Below are 17,005 nucleotides of genomic sequence, written 5' to 3' on the forward strand. Positions count from 1 at the left end.
ATTCCCTGTAGGAGAAAGAGACAAATATTACCCCATGGGCAGAGGCATTTTCTGACTAGACCCTGACTACAAAGTTCTGGGTGAGTAAATAAAATATTACGTATAGTGACCTGGCTTTACAGAATTGCAAACAACTCAGAACGAGTTATCCCAATACTTAATTCTGTGGACTTTACATTTACGGCATTAAGCTGACACTTTTATCCAAAGCAACTTACAATTATGACTAAGTACAACTTGAGCAATTGAGGGTTAAGGGCCTTGCTCAGGGGCCCAACAGTGGCAACTTGGCAGTGGTGGGGCTTGAACCAGCAACCTTCTGATTACAAGTCAAGTACCTTCACCACCGAGTTACCACTGTCCACTTTACAGGTTAAAGGAGACCACAAACAAGCAGACAAATTATATTAAAAAAGTTATTACAAATGTACACAATCCTGTAAAATAAAAATATACGGTGATGTAACTGTAACTTTATTACATTTTATGATCACACGTAGAGGCATTACATGTAGATATTTAAAGAAATAAGATGATTATATCCTGGAGCTCCAGTCTTACTAGCTCAACTTTCCATGCAGGGCTGTTAAAAACACTGAACAGTCCTGAGGTCCCAGTCTGGACAGAGAAACAAGTTTGTTCCTCCTTCTTTTTTTAAGGTAAAAAAAAAATCCTTTCCTACAAGTCCTCAAAGTGGGTCTCTGCCCCTGAGAAATGAAGCCATAAATGTGAGGTGGAGGTCAGTGATAACATCTTCTCATGCTCCGTCAACCGAACAAGTCTGTCCAAGTCCCAGTCATAACGGCCATGCCTTTCAATGGTTTCCATGGAGATCGCCTCTTCTCACCTCTCAGAGTTGGGAGAGTGCAATGGGCATGGAAGCAAGGAATGAAATCACCAAACCAGTAGATCAAATGCACCATGTACTTTTCCACCCGCTTATTAATGTTATAAGGTGACATGGACTCGAGGTGTTGAGGGGAGTCTCAGGTGCATTTTCAGGAGAGAAGTATCCTACTTTTTGATTAAGGTATTAAGGACCAAGAGAGGCAGCGCTATATTTCTGAAATTGCACCTAGAGCCCTCTCATATCTGACAGGATAAAACTAACACGAAATCTCTAAATCACATAACTGCAAGAGCTCACTGTGGATAATGGACATAGCCTTCTGATGACACCTTAAGACAGATCTCCTTCACAGCCTTGGTGGCCAGAGGTGCCTGCTGTGTGGCGGCGTTCATTACTCAGCTGCCTTCCGAACATGGCCTCAAAATGGCAGATGGCAGATGTTCTTTTCTGTTAATCGAGTCTCTCTTAACTCTGACCTGAACCGTGCATGAAAGCTAGCAAAAAGTGACACAGGCTCAGTGGGGTACAGGGGTGCCACAGCTAATGACACTCAAGCCAGGAGTTTTTTCAGATCTTCGTCTATGCCACGTTCACTTAACTGCTCCAGACTGTGGTAGCGATGGATGATCTCATCAGCGGTCACCACCACCACCCTGACTCCGTGGGGGTCATCGCCCAGCTGGCAACCAATAGCTGAGCTCACCACCATGTCCAGGCCACCATGGCTCCCTCCCGCATTGCGGTGGTAGTGCCCAGAGAACACAGCTTTCACACCTGAAACACAGCAGACACATTAATATTCTCTCTGGCTTTATTTCAGTGATGGTGCCCTGCTGACACTTTACACATACTTTCCAGAACAAGATTTCTAAAAAATATACACATAATTACACTCATTAGTTACGTACAAGATGCCTGTTAATTGCCAGAGTCAGGAAAACATAAAGGGAGTTATCCAAAAACACGCCAACAGAGAAACGAAATCCGTGTATTCCCTGCCAGCCCCCCTGCCTACCGCTCTGCTGTTGGCCTGCAAGAATAGAAACCCGGTCACGTTGGCGACCTCTTCGGAAATCTATTTTCTGTGTTGATCTATGTAATCATTGCGGAGGCTTTCATCGGGCCTCTGTCCCCTGCCGCAGCAGACGGAGCCCTGGTGTGGAGAAATGCAAAGCAGCGGACTGATTGCACTCTCCCTGCCCGGAGCTGGAGCTGGGAGCCGGAGCTGGGAGTGGGGGGTGGGTGTGGGGAGGGGCCGCAGGCGAGTCCTGCCTATTTACGGGGAACAGAGGCTGGCGGCGTGAATTTAATAGCAAAATCATTCCGGGTTCTGAGCGCTGAAAGACCCCACCTATGGAGCCCCCACGCTGTGTAGATGGATGTATTAAGGTTTTCAGTGCACAGCTTATGGGCGGAGATGACAAAGACAGTCAGATTGCAGGAAGACGTCTCGTTGCAGAGTCACTGAAACGAGTTTCATGTAGTTTGCCACCACACTGATGCTGCTACTGAAAGAAAACAAAAGCAATGAAACCAATTTTGACATTCCCGCTTAATACATATGCACACTCCAATGCATCATCAGTGCACAGAGAACCTGACATTCCTGCCTCAGAACAACTCGCCCTAACTGCTGTTTCCCAGAGATCCCTTTGTCTTAGTATTCCTACATACATCTCCAGAGCGAACACTACTGCAACTTACCACTAGTTACAGCAGAAATACTACCACCCAGGGACCAAGCATGCATTCAGCTGAGCAAAGGTAAACTAGTAAGCCATGGATTCTGAAAATAAACTGTCACACCAAACGAAACTGAGTTCTAATGAATAAGGAAGTGTGACGATCATCTGGTTTCAGTTCTCCTGAGACATTTCACGTGGTGCCGATGCCTCTATTCATAACCAGACAGCTTACACGGACGCATGCCAGATTTAGATGATGCGTAAATCCCTGCTCCCATCTTCTGTCCAAACAAGTCAGAGATAATTTATTTCTTAGTTGTTAGAGTAGATCTGTTTGTATGCATTGGTGTGTGTGTGTGTGTGTGTGTGCGTGCCACCATGTTGGTCTTTGTGTGTTATTAGACCACTGGGTCAAATTAATCACCAAACTGTGCATGTGTGTAATTTGCATGACAGAAGGAAGTACAAAATGATCATTAAGGCCCACATTGCTTATGCTGGGCATACATCACCCTCCTCTGCCCCCACGGCTCCCTTTATGGAGCTCTCAGTGAGGGACAGACAGTGGACTGTGTATGATGCACGTAATTATGGTCCCACCCACATGTACGCAGATGGAGAGCAGCACAACAGGGTGGCTTCACAGTCTTGAACATGAGTGCAGCTTTACATTAAAAGAGGGCCCACAGCAAGACCCCCCCCCCCAGCCCCGCGGGACCAAGAGCAGATGGCTGTGCAGTCCACTTACCACTGACGGTTAAAGCTTTGACAGCACCTTAAAAAAAGGAAATCAATGTCAAAACCAACCTCACTGGCCAAAATCAATATAGTTATCAAAAGCAGCACAAATAACATTATAATCTAGCACAGATGTGTGATGTATGTTCGCTTCAAGACAAACAAGTGGCAGAGGTGAACTGTATCTGAAAGGCAAATGGACTCGACATTCTGAAGTAATAGGCAGTAGAGAGTGGAGATTGGGATCCACGTGTATATCCAGCACATCTCGCTCACAGCGGAGGTCCAGGAAAGACAACGTGAAGTCAGCGTTCCCCCCGGGATCGTCCGAGCCATCTCGACGACGCCCCACCCCCGTCAAGCTCACTCGCATTCCTCACACTCTGCTCAAAACATCACGGCTCCCACCTTATCTCCAGTCCTTCATTGTTGACAAATACTCCCTGGTTTGCACAGAGTCTTACTCATTTACAGAAGCTCACACTGTCTATGAGCCTAGGGCCAGCAGTGAGGGCAAAGGGAAACACTTGGCTTATTGTATCTAAGTGGCTAAACAAGAAATGTTCAATGGTTGTCTAAAAATAAGTAGCACCATATTCAATAATACGAGTCGCACGTGGAGTGGAACAGGTAGTTTTTGAGTGAGCGGCACGTATCCTTTTCACACCGAGTCTTAAAGAATAGGTGGGAATTCCTCATTCTGAAGCACTACTCATGGAAAAGCGAGCAACAGAGGTTGTGATTACTATCCATACAGTGGAAAGTCTGAGTCAGAAAGGATATGAGTACTTAAAGCACAGGAATAAATCCCTTCACATTTAATAAACTCTTCCTCCAAACTTTCACACGAGCTGTAGCTTCAAGGCTACTGCCATGGCTTGTTGAGCGGTAGAGCCCACAGCTTATGGGCGGAGATGACAAAGACAATCAGATTGCAGGAAGACGTCTCGTTGCAGAGTCACTGAAACGAGTTTCATGTAGTTTGCCACCACACTGATGCCGCTACTGAAAGAAAACAAAAGCAATGAAACCAATTTTGACATTCCCGCTTAATACATATGCACACTCCAATGCAGCATCAGTGCACAGTGCCTGGATCAGTCTGATTCTGTGTGGCCTAATTCATATTTGACTGTGGTTGTGCTGTAGGATGCAATACACTGAAATGTTGTTGTGTATATATGAAAGGTATATATGAAATATTTTAAGACTGACTGTGGTTTCAGTACAAAAGTTCTCACCGATTCTGAGGCTTTTCAGAATGTTCATCAAGAATCTAAACTACAGCAGACTTCCCTCTAAATGCCACTGCAAAGGCTGATCTCAAAAACGTAAAAGTCTGCAGCTGCTCAGCTGCACACATGACGGTGCTGCAATGCAATAAGAGTTAACAAAAAAAGATAAAAGGCAAAGTTCTTAATCAAATCATAAGATGAATCATAATACCATTAAATATGTTATTTTCTAAGGGAAACAGGTGCATTATGCGCATTTCAAACAGACGTCGGCATTTCTAACCTCTCATTCACCTCTTGGAAAAGGCAGAAACAAACATGACAGGAGCATCTAAAAAGAGCATCCAATTATGTATGGATGAAACACAAATACTGGGCAAAAAATTAAACCACTTCTAGAAAAAGCCTTTAATCCAGACCACCTGTATTCTACTGCATTAATACCTACATTAGATATAATTACTTATGCACCAACATGCTAATGACTGCAACCATGGAAAAAAAGGCACACACGTACTGTAAAATCATACCGCCCTATTCAAGACGGAAACCTGATGGTTCTTCAGAATATCCTGAGAGAAGTGACGTCTCCCTTTGACGCAAACTGAACAAACAGCAGCAAACGTGACCAGTTTGTGAACGGCCCGTTTAAGATGATCCTGGATGTCTTTAAAACGTCCTTCCCAGCTCACCACACTGGGGTTCGAAATCTGGAATACTGGTTAGTGTGGAAAAGTCTCAATACAGCTATTATCATATAACTCTGGCACCCTGACCCATCTTTAGATCGTATGGGTAGACCTGTAAGATCCTCCGCCAGAGCTCTAATGAAGAACTGGATTCATTAGTTAACTATGAACCATGTCGAGGGGCTGGGTTTCTCTCTCTTACTAGCTTAGAACTGTGAGGTGCAGAAATGGGAATGATAAGTAAACTGCTTAGCTGTTGCACCACTTTGCTAGCTTTTAGCTGCAGTTTCTGCTAAATGGGCACCCAGAGGGCAGGAAACAACAATAACAACAACAACAACAACAGAAATCACAGTCAATCATCCAGCAGGGTGGAACTGTGTTTCCACCCTCCACACAGTTGGTGTGTAAGAGAACCTGACATTCCTGCCTCAGAACAACTCGTCCTAACTGCCATTTCCCAGAGATCCCTTTGTCTTAGTATTCCTACATACATCTCCAGAGCGAACATTACTGCAACTTACCACTAGTTACAGCAGAAATACTACCACCCAGGGACCAAGCATGCATTCAGCTGAGCAAGGTAAACTAGTAAGCCATGGATTCTAAAAATAAACTGTCACACCAAACGAAACTGAGTTCTAATGAATAAGAAGTGTGACAATCATCTGGTTTCAGTTCTCCTGAGACAGAGGTTGTGATTACTATCCATACAGTGAAAAGTCTCAGTTAGAAAGGATGAGAGTACTGAAAGCACAAGAATAAATCCCTTAACATTTAATAAACTCTTCCTCCAAACTTACGCACGAGCTGTAGCTTTAAGGCCGCTGCCATGGCTTGTCGAGCGGTACAGCCCAACAGGTTAGATGTTCCACTGACAGTACGACCAGCTCCTGCGGGACGGTCTGCTATCCATAAGGCGCCCCTGAACGCTGATCTCAAAGTGAGTCACGGTGACCAGAATAGACGGAGGAACCTTCCACTGGCTTCAGAAGGTACACTCCTATCAATGATAAAAGCACGAAGGCCCCAAGAAGAGCCGCGTGTCCTGGATGTCAAAATAAGTGAGGCCCCCTCCACTGACCATTAGACACTCAGGACTGGATTAAAAAGCACTGTGCACATTTCCAGGGAGCAGAGAGCAGATTTTTGCCGATTTGCTCCTGGTTTTTCCTTCTGCTCTGCTAGATATTTTTACATCATGCTTTCAAGCCCCAGGGTGAGATCTTGCATCATACATGTAGCCCTGGTTTCATAATAAAGAACTGCAGGCGGAAAATGTGAGTCGAGTAGCACAATACATTCTGAGGATTTGGTGAAAATGCAATATATGGCAGAAGCATTAGGAGTGTAAATGATGGGAAAGACAGTATATTACCTTAATGATCATAAACGCAACACTCCGGAGCAACCCCACAGCGAACAAAGATTTGAGTGATCAGCACCCTCTCGCCTCAGGGCAAACATCTCAGAATAGATGAGCTTCCCACGGTCTCACTGCCTTATAGAATGTATGGATTAAATCGCACGAAGAAAAACTAGAGCATTAAACTGGACCCGGGGCCTCAGAGAGAACAGGGTGAAAACAGATTGTTAGCCCTCCATGAATGCTTGCTTCCCAAGACTTTAGTATAAACATCATTAGATAAAATGATCGGCTTATTTTGTCTATCAAATGTGTCTTTTTAAACCCGCTTCCGTATGATCTAACGGATGTTCTGACTATGTTTACATGCACCATTAAAGAAAAAATATGGAAAAAGGCAACAAGGTCATGAATCTAGGCTTGCACTGGAGAAGGGAGACTGCAAGAGCATCCTAAAGATGAGTGCACTGTAAAAAAAAAACAATGATAAAAAGGCATTGCTCCACATGTTCATTAGACTGGACTACGGTGGCTGCCTCACACATTTTCCCTTCCCCTTAAAGAGCCCAGAGGAGAACCCCACTGCCCAACTGCTGCCCCTCCCACTCGTCGAGAGCTCAGGGAAAGAGGCGGAGCACAGCACCACTGAGACCCAAACCCAGCCCTGACTACTAGCGGCAGAGCTGACCCACAGCCAGTGGACACAGCAGGGACAGACTAATTAATAAGGCCAGCGGTAAAGCACGCCCTGCGAAACGCAACCCTGACCGCAGAGCTGTGTGGTCTTCTTGTAATATGCCCGTTAACCGTGACTCTCGGTCATGCAAGTATGCCTGGGTTTCCAAGGGGGGGAAAAACCTACATTTGGAAGAAAATGAATCCATCCTCACACATCAAAACCGACAGGACAAGCGGGTTTTACATAAAGTACAATTTGACCCACATGGTTTGACCTGCAAAATCTTCAATCGAGAATTAAAAGGGAACTTGCTACATGTTTTTTTCCTTTTTTCACCAGAGTGAACAAAACTCTCCCAAAGAATCCCGTTTTTTTTTCTTTTCTTCAGCTGCCCGAAACACCTTGTTGGGATTTCATTCATTTTCTCTGTAACATGATGATAGTCTCAGAACACTTTATATACAGCTCCCCTACCAGGAAGCCTGCCGTGCCCTCGCACAAGGCACGAGAAGTGCTGGAGCCCAGGACGAGTTTGTGGGGTTTTGTAGCGATGTTGTGAAGACGCCATGTTCTGAGTTGTGAGGGGAAATCTTCTTTGTATGCTCTGCCAAAGGCAGAACCACAAAGAAGTCAGTGGTTGCAATTCATTTTTACCATTGTTCCAATTCTATTACTGTGTGCCCACCACTTCACAAAGGACTGCTTAAAAATATGCACAGCTTGATGCTGGATCTCCTACACTAGAAGGACAGGGCAGCTAAATGCCGTAAATGTAAGTGTGGGGTGGATTTATGATTACATAAAATGTTATGGCCATATGTTATGCTGTATGTTACGGTCACTAAACAGCTTGTAAACAGCTGGACACTAATTATTTCTACCATTTCAAACACACAGGTCTTTACACCTGCTCACGAGAGAAGGGTCTGTCTTAAAGACTTCAAGACAGGTGGACGTGTAGGGGTGGAACCACTCTGCCAGCTGAACAGTCAGAACCGAGTGGGTGAGCTGACTGTTCCAATCAAAGCAGACTAGGCTCGTCAGGACGAAGGCTTAAAGACACATGAGCCCCAGCAGAGTTTCAGACAGAAGGTAAAAAGAGATGTATAATAGTACGAGAAAAATAATATGGTACTGGAACACTGAAGTATGTAACTTTTTTCTAGCAGACCCCAAAAATAAAATTATGAACATTGACAATAAACACATTAGGTCTCTTGTAAGTTAACATGTCTCCAATATAGTCTGGGTTCATAGCAGAGTTCAATATGTGAATTTGTTGGTGATGCATAAAGTAGGAATATATTGAATAAGTGTGTCGAAGAACTCTCTGCTTCTACCTGACAACCTAATGAAGATGTTTACCTCACCTCGAAGGCAACACTACAGACAGTGGCATACATTTTCCTTATTCTTCACCTATTCCTAAACCTTCAGGAATAACCTCCGAGTTGCCCTCACTCGCATGCATCGGAGAGCCGCACCTGCCTGGTGGAACCTGCGCAACAGGCTGGCCCTCTGGACCCTCTGTAGGTTGAAGTATTCATCGTCCTCGTCGGGCGTGCGCAGGTAGAGCGGAATGTGCTGGAACACAAGGACGTGGCGGGCGGTGCTATGGGCGGCGCTCTGCAGCTGACGCTCCAGCCAGGCATCGTGGGCCTCGGCCAACTGCGGGCAGCCCGACGCGTCGAAGAACAGCTGGGAGTTCAGAACCAGGCACAGCACGCCGCCCACCCAGAAGCTGAAGTAGTCGTCACCCCAGGTGCGGCGGAACTGCTCCACCGTGGCCGGGGTTGGGGTGTTGCCCAGGTCGTGGTTGCCGCTGACGAAAACAAGGGGGATGTCCGGATCGGTGAGCCGCAGGGCCTCTTTCAGGTCCTTCTCTTGCTCTTCTCTGAAAGGGGAGTCTGAGGGACACAGGAACAGTGTTTGTAGACCCCTCAACAACCAAGGATAACTAGCGCTTGTTTGAGCAACACATCATGGTTCATTGTCTTAGGAATACGACATATTTCGGAGAAAAATACACACACTGTTTGTGCTGTCCCTCACAGCTCCCATTTCATATTGTGATTTCCACTGGAATTTCCAACACAGCCAGGAGCATCTGCAATTTCATCAACCTTCGTGTTATTGTAGCCGTCTGTTCATATTATAAAAGAAATAAATGGCTCCTATTGCTGAAAAAAAATTCAACAATGAGTCTGTGGTCAGGCTTTTCACAAATAACCACTTATTATACTATATTTAAGCAGGTCACTGCAGCCATCAAACATCAAGACACTGGAAATATGTTGTGCATTCAGAGTAAAAAGTTGGGGGTTTTTTGTCCGCAAGTCCAGAGACATGAGTAAACGGTCTAGCCACATTTCAGTGGAGTAAAGGCAGGCAGGGCTTTAAAACTCAATAACAACATGCTTTTGTTAGCTTCTAACGTGACAGGTGAGACATGTTGCTAATTGCCTGGAGGAGATTTGAAGCTGAGGTATTGTGGAGGCGGAGCATTTCAGCCATTACAGGCTAGAATTAATTAATTAATTAAAAAAAAACCCCAACAACATTACAGGTTAACCTGAGTTTGTTAACATCAAGTGCATATTTTCATTACTTTAAATCAGACATGAGCTATTCCTTCATTTAGGGTCTTTTTACCATTAGACACACCTGGTAATACACCTATTCAATAAATAAGTGAACAAATAAGCAGCTCTGTGTTGTTGTTGTTCTGCTCATGACATAGGAAGTAAATGACAACATCAAACAGGAAGAGAACTATATTGCCCAAGTAACCAACAATGAAGCCAATATACACAAATCTAATAGTGCATTTACGGCATTTAGCACACAGCAAACGTCTGCTAAATGCCGTAAATGTAAATGTAATAGTATATAAAACAATCGTGTTTTAAGACCCACTCTGTAGTGAAATTATTCTTAAGGACCTAAAAAACATTTCTCTTTTGCCTTTACAAATTTAGCTCATTCAGCTTCAACAAGTTCCCAGCAGCATCAAAGCCCAAAGAAACACATTAAAAGCTCCTTCAATAGAGATGTCAATCAGCTAAACACACAGACCAGCTGGGCCTCCTTTACGACTCGGGTCCCTGGGGTCACTCCCCCTGTGGCGGGACTCATTGGAATATTTCACCTTCTTATCTGCCATCGCATGTGGCACAGTAGCAAGCAAGAAACTTGCCTCATCACCATCTCCTCACTGACGCCCTCAGCAGGCTAGTGCTTTACAGCTGTCGTTAGGCCTGCGTCAAGCTCAGCTTTCTCCTTCTGTAAGCTAGAATCAAACCTAGAGAGGAAACCCCAGATTGTGCAGTGAGCTCTCAAAGGGATCAGTCGATTGCAGGCGCTCGTCTCATATGCGTAACGCAAGCGGCTTTTCGTGTGCCAGCATTTGAGGACACAGGAGGGGACGCTGCTAAAGCCAAAGCAGACCTGGCTGGTTCAGAGCGCCTTCCTCTTACCGCCCGTCACATCGCCTCAAAGCCATTTTTAGGGACTTGTCCCATCACAACAAAATGTTTCGTAATGGAGACAATTCATCCATTAACTAGCAAGCCAGCCTCGAGTTTCCAAAAGCAGGCAACATGCATCTTTCTCCAACTTTTTTGCTGACCAGTGACAAAGCAACAGCCTTTGAAGCACTTTACAGTGGAATCAGAGGAGATGTCCGACGAGCTGAGAGAAGACAGAAGACGCAAGTCATACAGGCCACAGGCTCCCTGTTCCCAGCGCCAACTGCTAACAGATGCTAACGGATGCTAACTAATACTAGTAAGTTTCGAGGGGACATTTCCAGGCCCAGCTGTGCCTTTTGTAACGCTTTTATCCATAAAACATCAGGTTGCCAAGGTGAATAAAGAGAATCCACTTCATGGACAGTAATGACCATACAATGGTCTCACAACTGCTAATATTCCGTTCATAAATGTATATATATATACTTTGTCCATTCTTTTCTTTCATTTATGAAATATATAAAATATGTACATATATCCTCAAACAGTGTTGTCAACTCAGCTGAACTCTGACAGTACAGAAAGGGATGTCACAGATATTACGTGACTATGTAAATAAAATGTCTTAAATATTCTGCAAATTACGTCACTGTTACACTTTGCAGCCGTCTACTCATAGCCTGACCTAGAAACCACACCCATAAGGAATCACACTGCCCAAAGAATTATTTTAAACCAAGTAGAATGACACGACAAAGCCTTCGATGATTCTAAAAAGAGGATAATATGCCTCTTATCATTTAGAGAATGAATTACTGTTACAAACTTGGCACACATTTTATGTGTTTATGTGGGAGAAAAAGATGATGTTGCTATTTCATACAGACAGTAAAAACTCCATAAAAGCTTTACAAATATGTGAATATCAGAATAATTGGAAGAAGGTTAAAGCCATCCCTCATCATTTCAATCCTCCTGGAAGTCTGTTTTCCCAGCCATCTGGGAGAAAGGTGAAGAGAGCACTTCCATCACCAGAAGGTATTTTTCCAGGAGACAAACTGACTGATGTAGGGTGACCACCTTTCTCCTGCCTCAAAGATGCCTTTGGCTGGCCTCTGTGCACTGCCATTTGGACTGAGCCGATTTGATGAGCGCAGGGAGAGAAGCTAGTGATGCCAGGAGGCCGTCCAGGCAGCCGGCCACGTGCATCCCGAGAGACCGGAGCGCACACAAGCACCAAGGACAGAGAGAAGCCTTTTCCAGGGAGTCACTGCCCTAGCTAGCCTTTTATTTAGAACAATGAAAGAAAGGCCCAATGCCATATGCGCACTGATTTGTATTCATTTCAAACCCTCTCAGAAGTTTAAAAAAACAAAACAAAAAACACCTCATGGCTTGTGGGGTAATAGTTTAAGTAGTTATTGTTTCAAAAAGTTGGAACGCACCAAAAATATGATAATGCTTGCAGACTCAAGATGGAAGGCTGTCTTGAGGTTTTATTTACTATTAAATATGCTTAATTTTTCCAGCGTCTTCACGTCCTGGTCCTGAAGCATCCGTGCCTGACACATTTTAGTGTTTCTCCTGCTCATCAGGCAATATACAAAATTTAAATGGTTGTGTCTGGGCACTTAATGAATGAGAATTGGGGAAAAACTGGTCTATTAAGTGTCCTTTGCCAAACTATGGTCTTTTGATGACTGACTTCATTAAAGTGGCAAGCATAACGTAATTTCACTAAAACATTCTTGAAATTTCTTAAAGGCCTGGCCTAACTAGGCTATATCGTAACAGCATAAAAAAGGAAAATACATCCAAGCCATGAACAGAAGTATAATAAGACAATAAGAACACAAAAACACAAGTATAATAGCAAAGTTCCTGGTATCTGGAACCAAACTCTCAGCCAAGCACATTAATGATTGCTCAGACTAGCCTTGAAGCAGAAGAACTAGAATAATGGTTACACAGAAGTGGATAACGAGCTGCTGAATAACTACTCATGACAATAAAAATTCTGATATTTACAGAATGCCAGTGTAGGCATTTAAGTAGTGCTAGAAGTGACGAAGCAAATTTGCTGAAGTTACTTATGCTTTTTTACACAAACACGCACAAAACAGAACAATACATTTACAAATTAGCTCACATAGCGACATCTTTAAAAAGTGATGCTGTTTTTCTCAGCTCAAGGACTACTGATTGTGAAAAGAACTGGACCACAAGGGAGTTAAACAATGCTCCACCTAAACCCACATTAAGACACTGTGGATCAGCTGCGGGCATTTGCCCAGACTTGCAGATCCCTGATCTTACCTGGCATGGCATGGATCAGATCCCCACAGAGAGCCACGAAGCGTGGACGGGGCCGCAGCTCGTTGACAGCCCGCACGGCCTGCTGCGTGAGCCGGACCTCCTCGGTCCACTCGTCCCCTCCTCCATCGCAGTCGCCCACCCTCCAGGCCTTCATCAGGCCCAGCTGGGGGTCCGCTGCCTGGATAAAGCAGAACGGCCCCCTCCACTCCCTCTCCTCATCTGCGGAGGACAGGAGAAGAGCGTGTGTGCTGCAGTGCTGAACTGCCATGCCTGAATCAGCCCCGCAACGGATTTAAATAATGAATACGATGTTTTATGGATGTCGATGCTTGCATGGCAAACTGTATTTGCATAATCTGACATTACGCAATACCACAATCAAATTATTTTCATTAAAAAAAAAAAAAAAGCTCATCTTCACTGAGGTGAGGACCCATTCACTCTGATGTCACAGGCTGAATGGGAGAACTTGCGAAGGGCACAGTGCCAGTGGGATGCAAATGCATGTCCCCTTGATGGAAAATGCAAACAAAAGTGGCTTCACCTCCTGTGTTGGAGGAAACAAACCTCATTGGATGTGCCCCTTGCACCTCAGGGGACTTGTGCTGTGCACACTCCTACCCAACCTTACTGCTCAAGCACCTTACCGCTCAAGTGTTTGTACATATGATCTTTACCTCTTTGTTATTATTATTTAAGTATAGAGAAACAAAATTTTTGAAGCAGATGCGGACAGATAAACAGTCACGGATACTTCAAAACAGCATGACATTAAGTGCATGACAATTCTCCTCCTAAAGGTGTATTCTAGGCTACTTGAAATGATGCTTTTAAAATAACATTTTCTCCAAAGGGGAAACCCATAAATGTATTTATTTTTACTTTGCACTTTGTTGAGGTGTGCACAAATGTCACCAATAACCTATAAGCTATAGCTACTGAGGCCCAGCATGTCGCCGATTGACTCCAGCGTTTCTGCAGAGTCGAGTGTATGGAATGGACACCAGCAGGCTAGATGTTAACCATTTCTTTAGGCTAATGTAAGGAGTCTTATCCATTTTAGAGCTCATGTCAGTTGCCATAGTCAGCATCAATTACAGTAATTTCACTAAGCACAATATTAGTGTTATAAACAAGGCCAACAAAAAAAAATATAGGGCTTAGGTCTAAAAATGTATAGGTCTTAGGCCTAAAAATATATAGGTCTTAGGTCTAAATTTCAAGCCTCTCTCTTCCATTGCATGTGTAATCTAATCAACCTAATTACCTAATAACCTAATCAACTCAGAATATTGCTGAACCCTGAAGACTCAGAGAATTATGCTGAGGATCATTTAAATTGATACACTGAAAAGAGCACATGAAGCTGACAGCAGATAAACTCAGTATCTCTGTAAACAAACACAAGGAGCTTTCCCCAGTCACAATATCTTAGATGGCGGGTGGAGCATTCGAACACAGGCAAATCATAATGAAAGATGAAGGTATTCTGATCTTTAAAAGCTATCTATAAAAGCAAAAGGAAACAAAAACTGGCAAGAGTTATGTCTGCTATCAGGATACACAAATCAAACAAACAAAACTTCAGTTAGCCAACACTATGCACGCAAAGAAACAGTTTACACTAGAAATTCCGTCTGAGCCTGAGCACATTCCAACTTGCACTCACACCCTCCGAATGCTAATCAGATTACTAGAATCTGTATAACTTCTGAAGAACATAGTTACAGTTCATCTTCCATGTGTGTCTAACCACTAAAAATACTACTTGAACTTTGAAGCATAAATAAACTACTTTATCTAAATATTTATTTACACTCTGACATCTGCATAAACATACAATTTCAAGTATGCACGTTAGTGCAATTTTATTCCAGATCCCAGTCAATGATTTTTTAAATCAGTAACTGCCAAAAGTGCTTCTTGAGACAGTCACCAAATTTAGACACGGTGAACAATGACCAGACAATTGCATGTGTATTTTGTCCTGGTGGAAACCCTTTGATCTGAGTGGCCATGTTCCTTCCTTCATTTGTGATAACAGAAAAGCTATTCATCACCATCAGCATCAGCATGGTGGATAGATCAAGTTGACCGTATGCCCCCAAGCCAAACCTAGACCTGGATTCTACAAATCTTAGCAAAGACCATGAGACATCATCCAAACATATGCAGGTTTCATGGATTCACAGCCATCCTCAAGGTGACTCAGATCTGCAAAGACAATGGTACCTGTGACGACTTGCCTAATAAATCAGAATGAACATAAGTGATAAAATCCATGCTGGCAGGTTTAGACATACAGCATGAAGAAGGAGAAGAAGAAAAAAACAAAGCGAACTGAGGTACCTTCACCGGGTGTGTCGGCTCCCACTTGACAGGCATGTCAGACACATTTCTAGCAAGTCACGACTTTCAGTTCTACTGTAGCTCTTGCAGAATGCCAACTTTTAACACACTTGCACGACATGTTCCTCGACGTTTTACTTATTTTAAACAGCGGTCACCTTACTGCCTAAAATATCGATATGTTCAATGCAAATGATGAGCGTAATACGAATTACACGAGCTAAACAAAATTGTGTAAATTAACAATTTTAATGTACATAATGTATCTCATTATTTAAAATGCATTATATTTTAAATACTGCAGTTCACCAATATTTTAAATACTGCAGTTCATCTTAGCTAGCTACAATAACATTAGCTCTGCCAACTGGTGCTAAATGTCAACAGACTATTGGACCTAAACGTTTGACCCTTCGTATAACAGTTTGCTAGCGTTAGTTACCTTCCAAAGAGACTGAACACGGCCCAGATCTCAGAGTGAGTTCCTCTCTGACTGGGTTAGGGTTAGCCAGCTGGCTGGAGATAGCCAAGCTAACGTCTAACCTAAGATACCTATCTAGCGTTAGCTGCAACGTCGAACAGAGTAATGTCAAACTTAGCTAGGTGCTGTACCTTGAGTCAGACCCTTATAGGTCCGCTGTGTTGCTCTTAGGAAGATGTCGTCTTCCCCTGCCATAGGTCACTACCGAAGCACACCCAGAGTAACTAACTGGGCGCTAACTTAGCGAACAAATCTGCACAAGTCCACTAAAGTTACATAGATAGGCGTGCCGCTGCTTTTCCTGATCAGGTGTGCCCTAAAATCGATGCGATCGACAATGGATTAGTAAAGCGTGCCGCGACTGGCGAGATGATTCCGCGTGAGGACAGAAGGGCGCGCGGTTGTGCAGCGAGGCGTGAGCTGTTTGTTGGGCCTTCACTCAAGGAGCAGGGCCACTCTCGGTAAAGAAACGTTAGGTCGGGCTTAGTCTTTTATAACACACTCTGGACATGAATCGGGATGCTATCCCGTGTAAAGTTTGCGTTGCATTTGCAGTTTTGTCATCCCACACGTGGATATAGCAGCCTGTTTCAGTTCTTTTAAGATATACTGCAGTGCCGATGTATAGTGGTAAATAAATAAACCAGCAAATATCTTAAATAATACAAAACGGGTAATCGTAGCAACACAGTAGAAAAAGTTCTATTTGTGGTACATGTAGTCTGCAACATTAGCTGACTCCTGTATACTGATTCAGTAGAAACACAAAAGGACCAAGTGAGTCCAGCTGCCAATTTAAGTAGACTGTGATAGGTAATTTATGCTCTATTTAGCCTCCTTGTAGCAGCTGTTTTGTAATATATATATATATATATATATATATATATATATATGGGGGGGGGGATGTTTTAGTTACTGTAAAAAAAAGTGGGGTTGACGAGAGTACAGCCAAATGATCAGCTGTTCCAAGAGCGCCCTTAGACCCTACCAACATAGCTTCATCCTTTTCACAGTTTGAGATCCAGTTCTTTTTGGCCTATAGTTATTTCATTAGGGATGTAAGGAAAATTACAGGTTGCTAAAAATAAATCTGTGTATCATCAGCATAGAAATGAAATTGCAAAACATGTTGACAAATAATAGCACC

General features: G+C 43.6%; 1 protein-coding gene across 4 annotated transcripts; it reads right to left on the minus strand.

The window, feature by feature from the left end:
• Nucleotides 1–453: 453 nt before the first annotated feature.
• cpped1 (calcineurin-like phosphoesterase domain containing 1) lies at nt 454–16,176 on the minus strand. Of its 4 annotated transcripts, none has more exons than XM_027006104.3 (5): nt 15,990–16,174; nt 13,029–13,247; nt 8,727–9,149; nt 3,284–3,310; nt 454–1,624 (listed from the first exon to the last, which is right to left on the minus strand). In XM_027006104.3, exons 1-5 carry the CDS (start codon nt 16,051–16,053, stop codon nt 1,401–1,403), a joined length of 957 nt encoding a protein of 318 aa, XP_026861905.2. In that variant the 5' UTR covers nt 16,054–16,174; the 3' UTR covers nt 454–1,400. The 4 variants fall into 4 exon arrangements, with proteins under 4 accessions (XP_026861905.2, XP_081553740.1, XP_026861909.1 ...); XM_081697614.1 differs by lacking the exon at nt 15,990–16,174 and adding an exon at nt 15,378–15,601; XM_027006108.3 differs by lacking the exon at nt 13,029–13,247 and having other exon boundaries at nt 15,990–16,176.
• Between the last annotated feature and the right edge of the window lie 829 nt (nt 16,177–17,005).

This window comes from Electrophorus electricus, chromosome 15 (genome assembly GCF_041902795.1).
Source record: "Electrophorus electricus isolate QZ-2024a chromosome 15, ASM4190279v1, whole genome shotgun sequence".
Lineage (NCBI taxonomy): Eukaryota > Metazoa > Chordata > Actinopteri > Gymnotiformes > Gymnotidae > Electrophorus > Electrophorus electricus.

Excerpts from the sequence above, each read along its gene's own strand:
- cpped1 (XM_027006104.3), bottom strand. The coding sequence starts at position 16,053 with ATGGCAGGGGAAGACGACATCTTCCTAAGAGCAACACAGCGGACCTAT. Across the intron at positions 9,150-13,028 it reads TCTGATCCATGCCATGCCAG|ACTCCCCTTTCAGAGAAGAG; the intron begins GTAAGATCAGGG and ends TGTGTCCCTCAG. Across the intron at positions 3,311-8,726 it reads GCGCAGGTTCCACCAGGCAG|GTGCTGTCAAAGCTTTAACC; the intron begins GTGCGGCTCTCC and ends CCTTTTTTTAAG.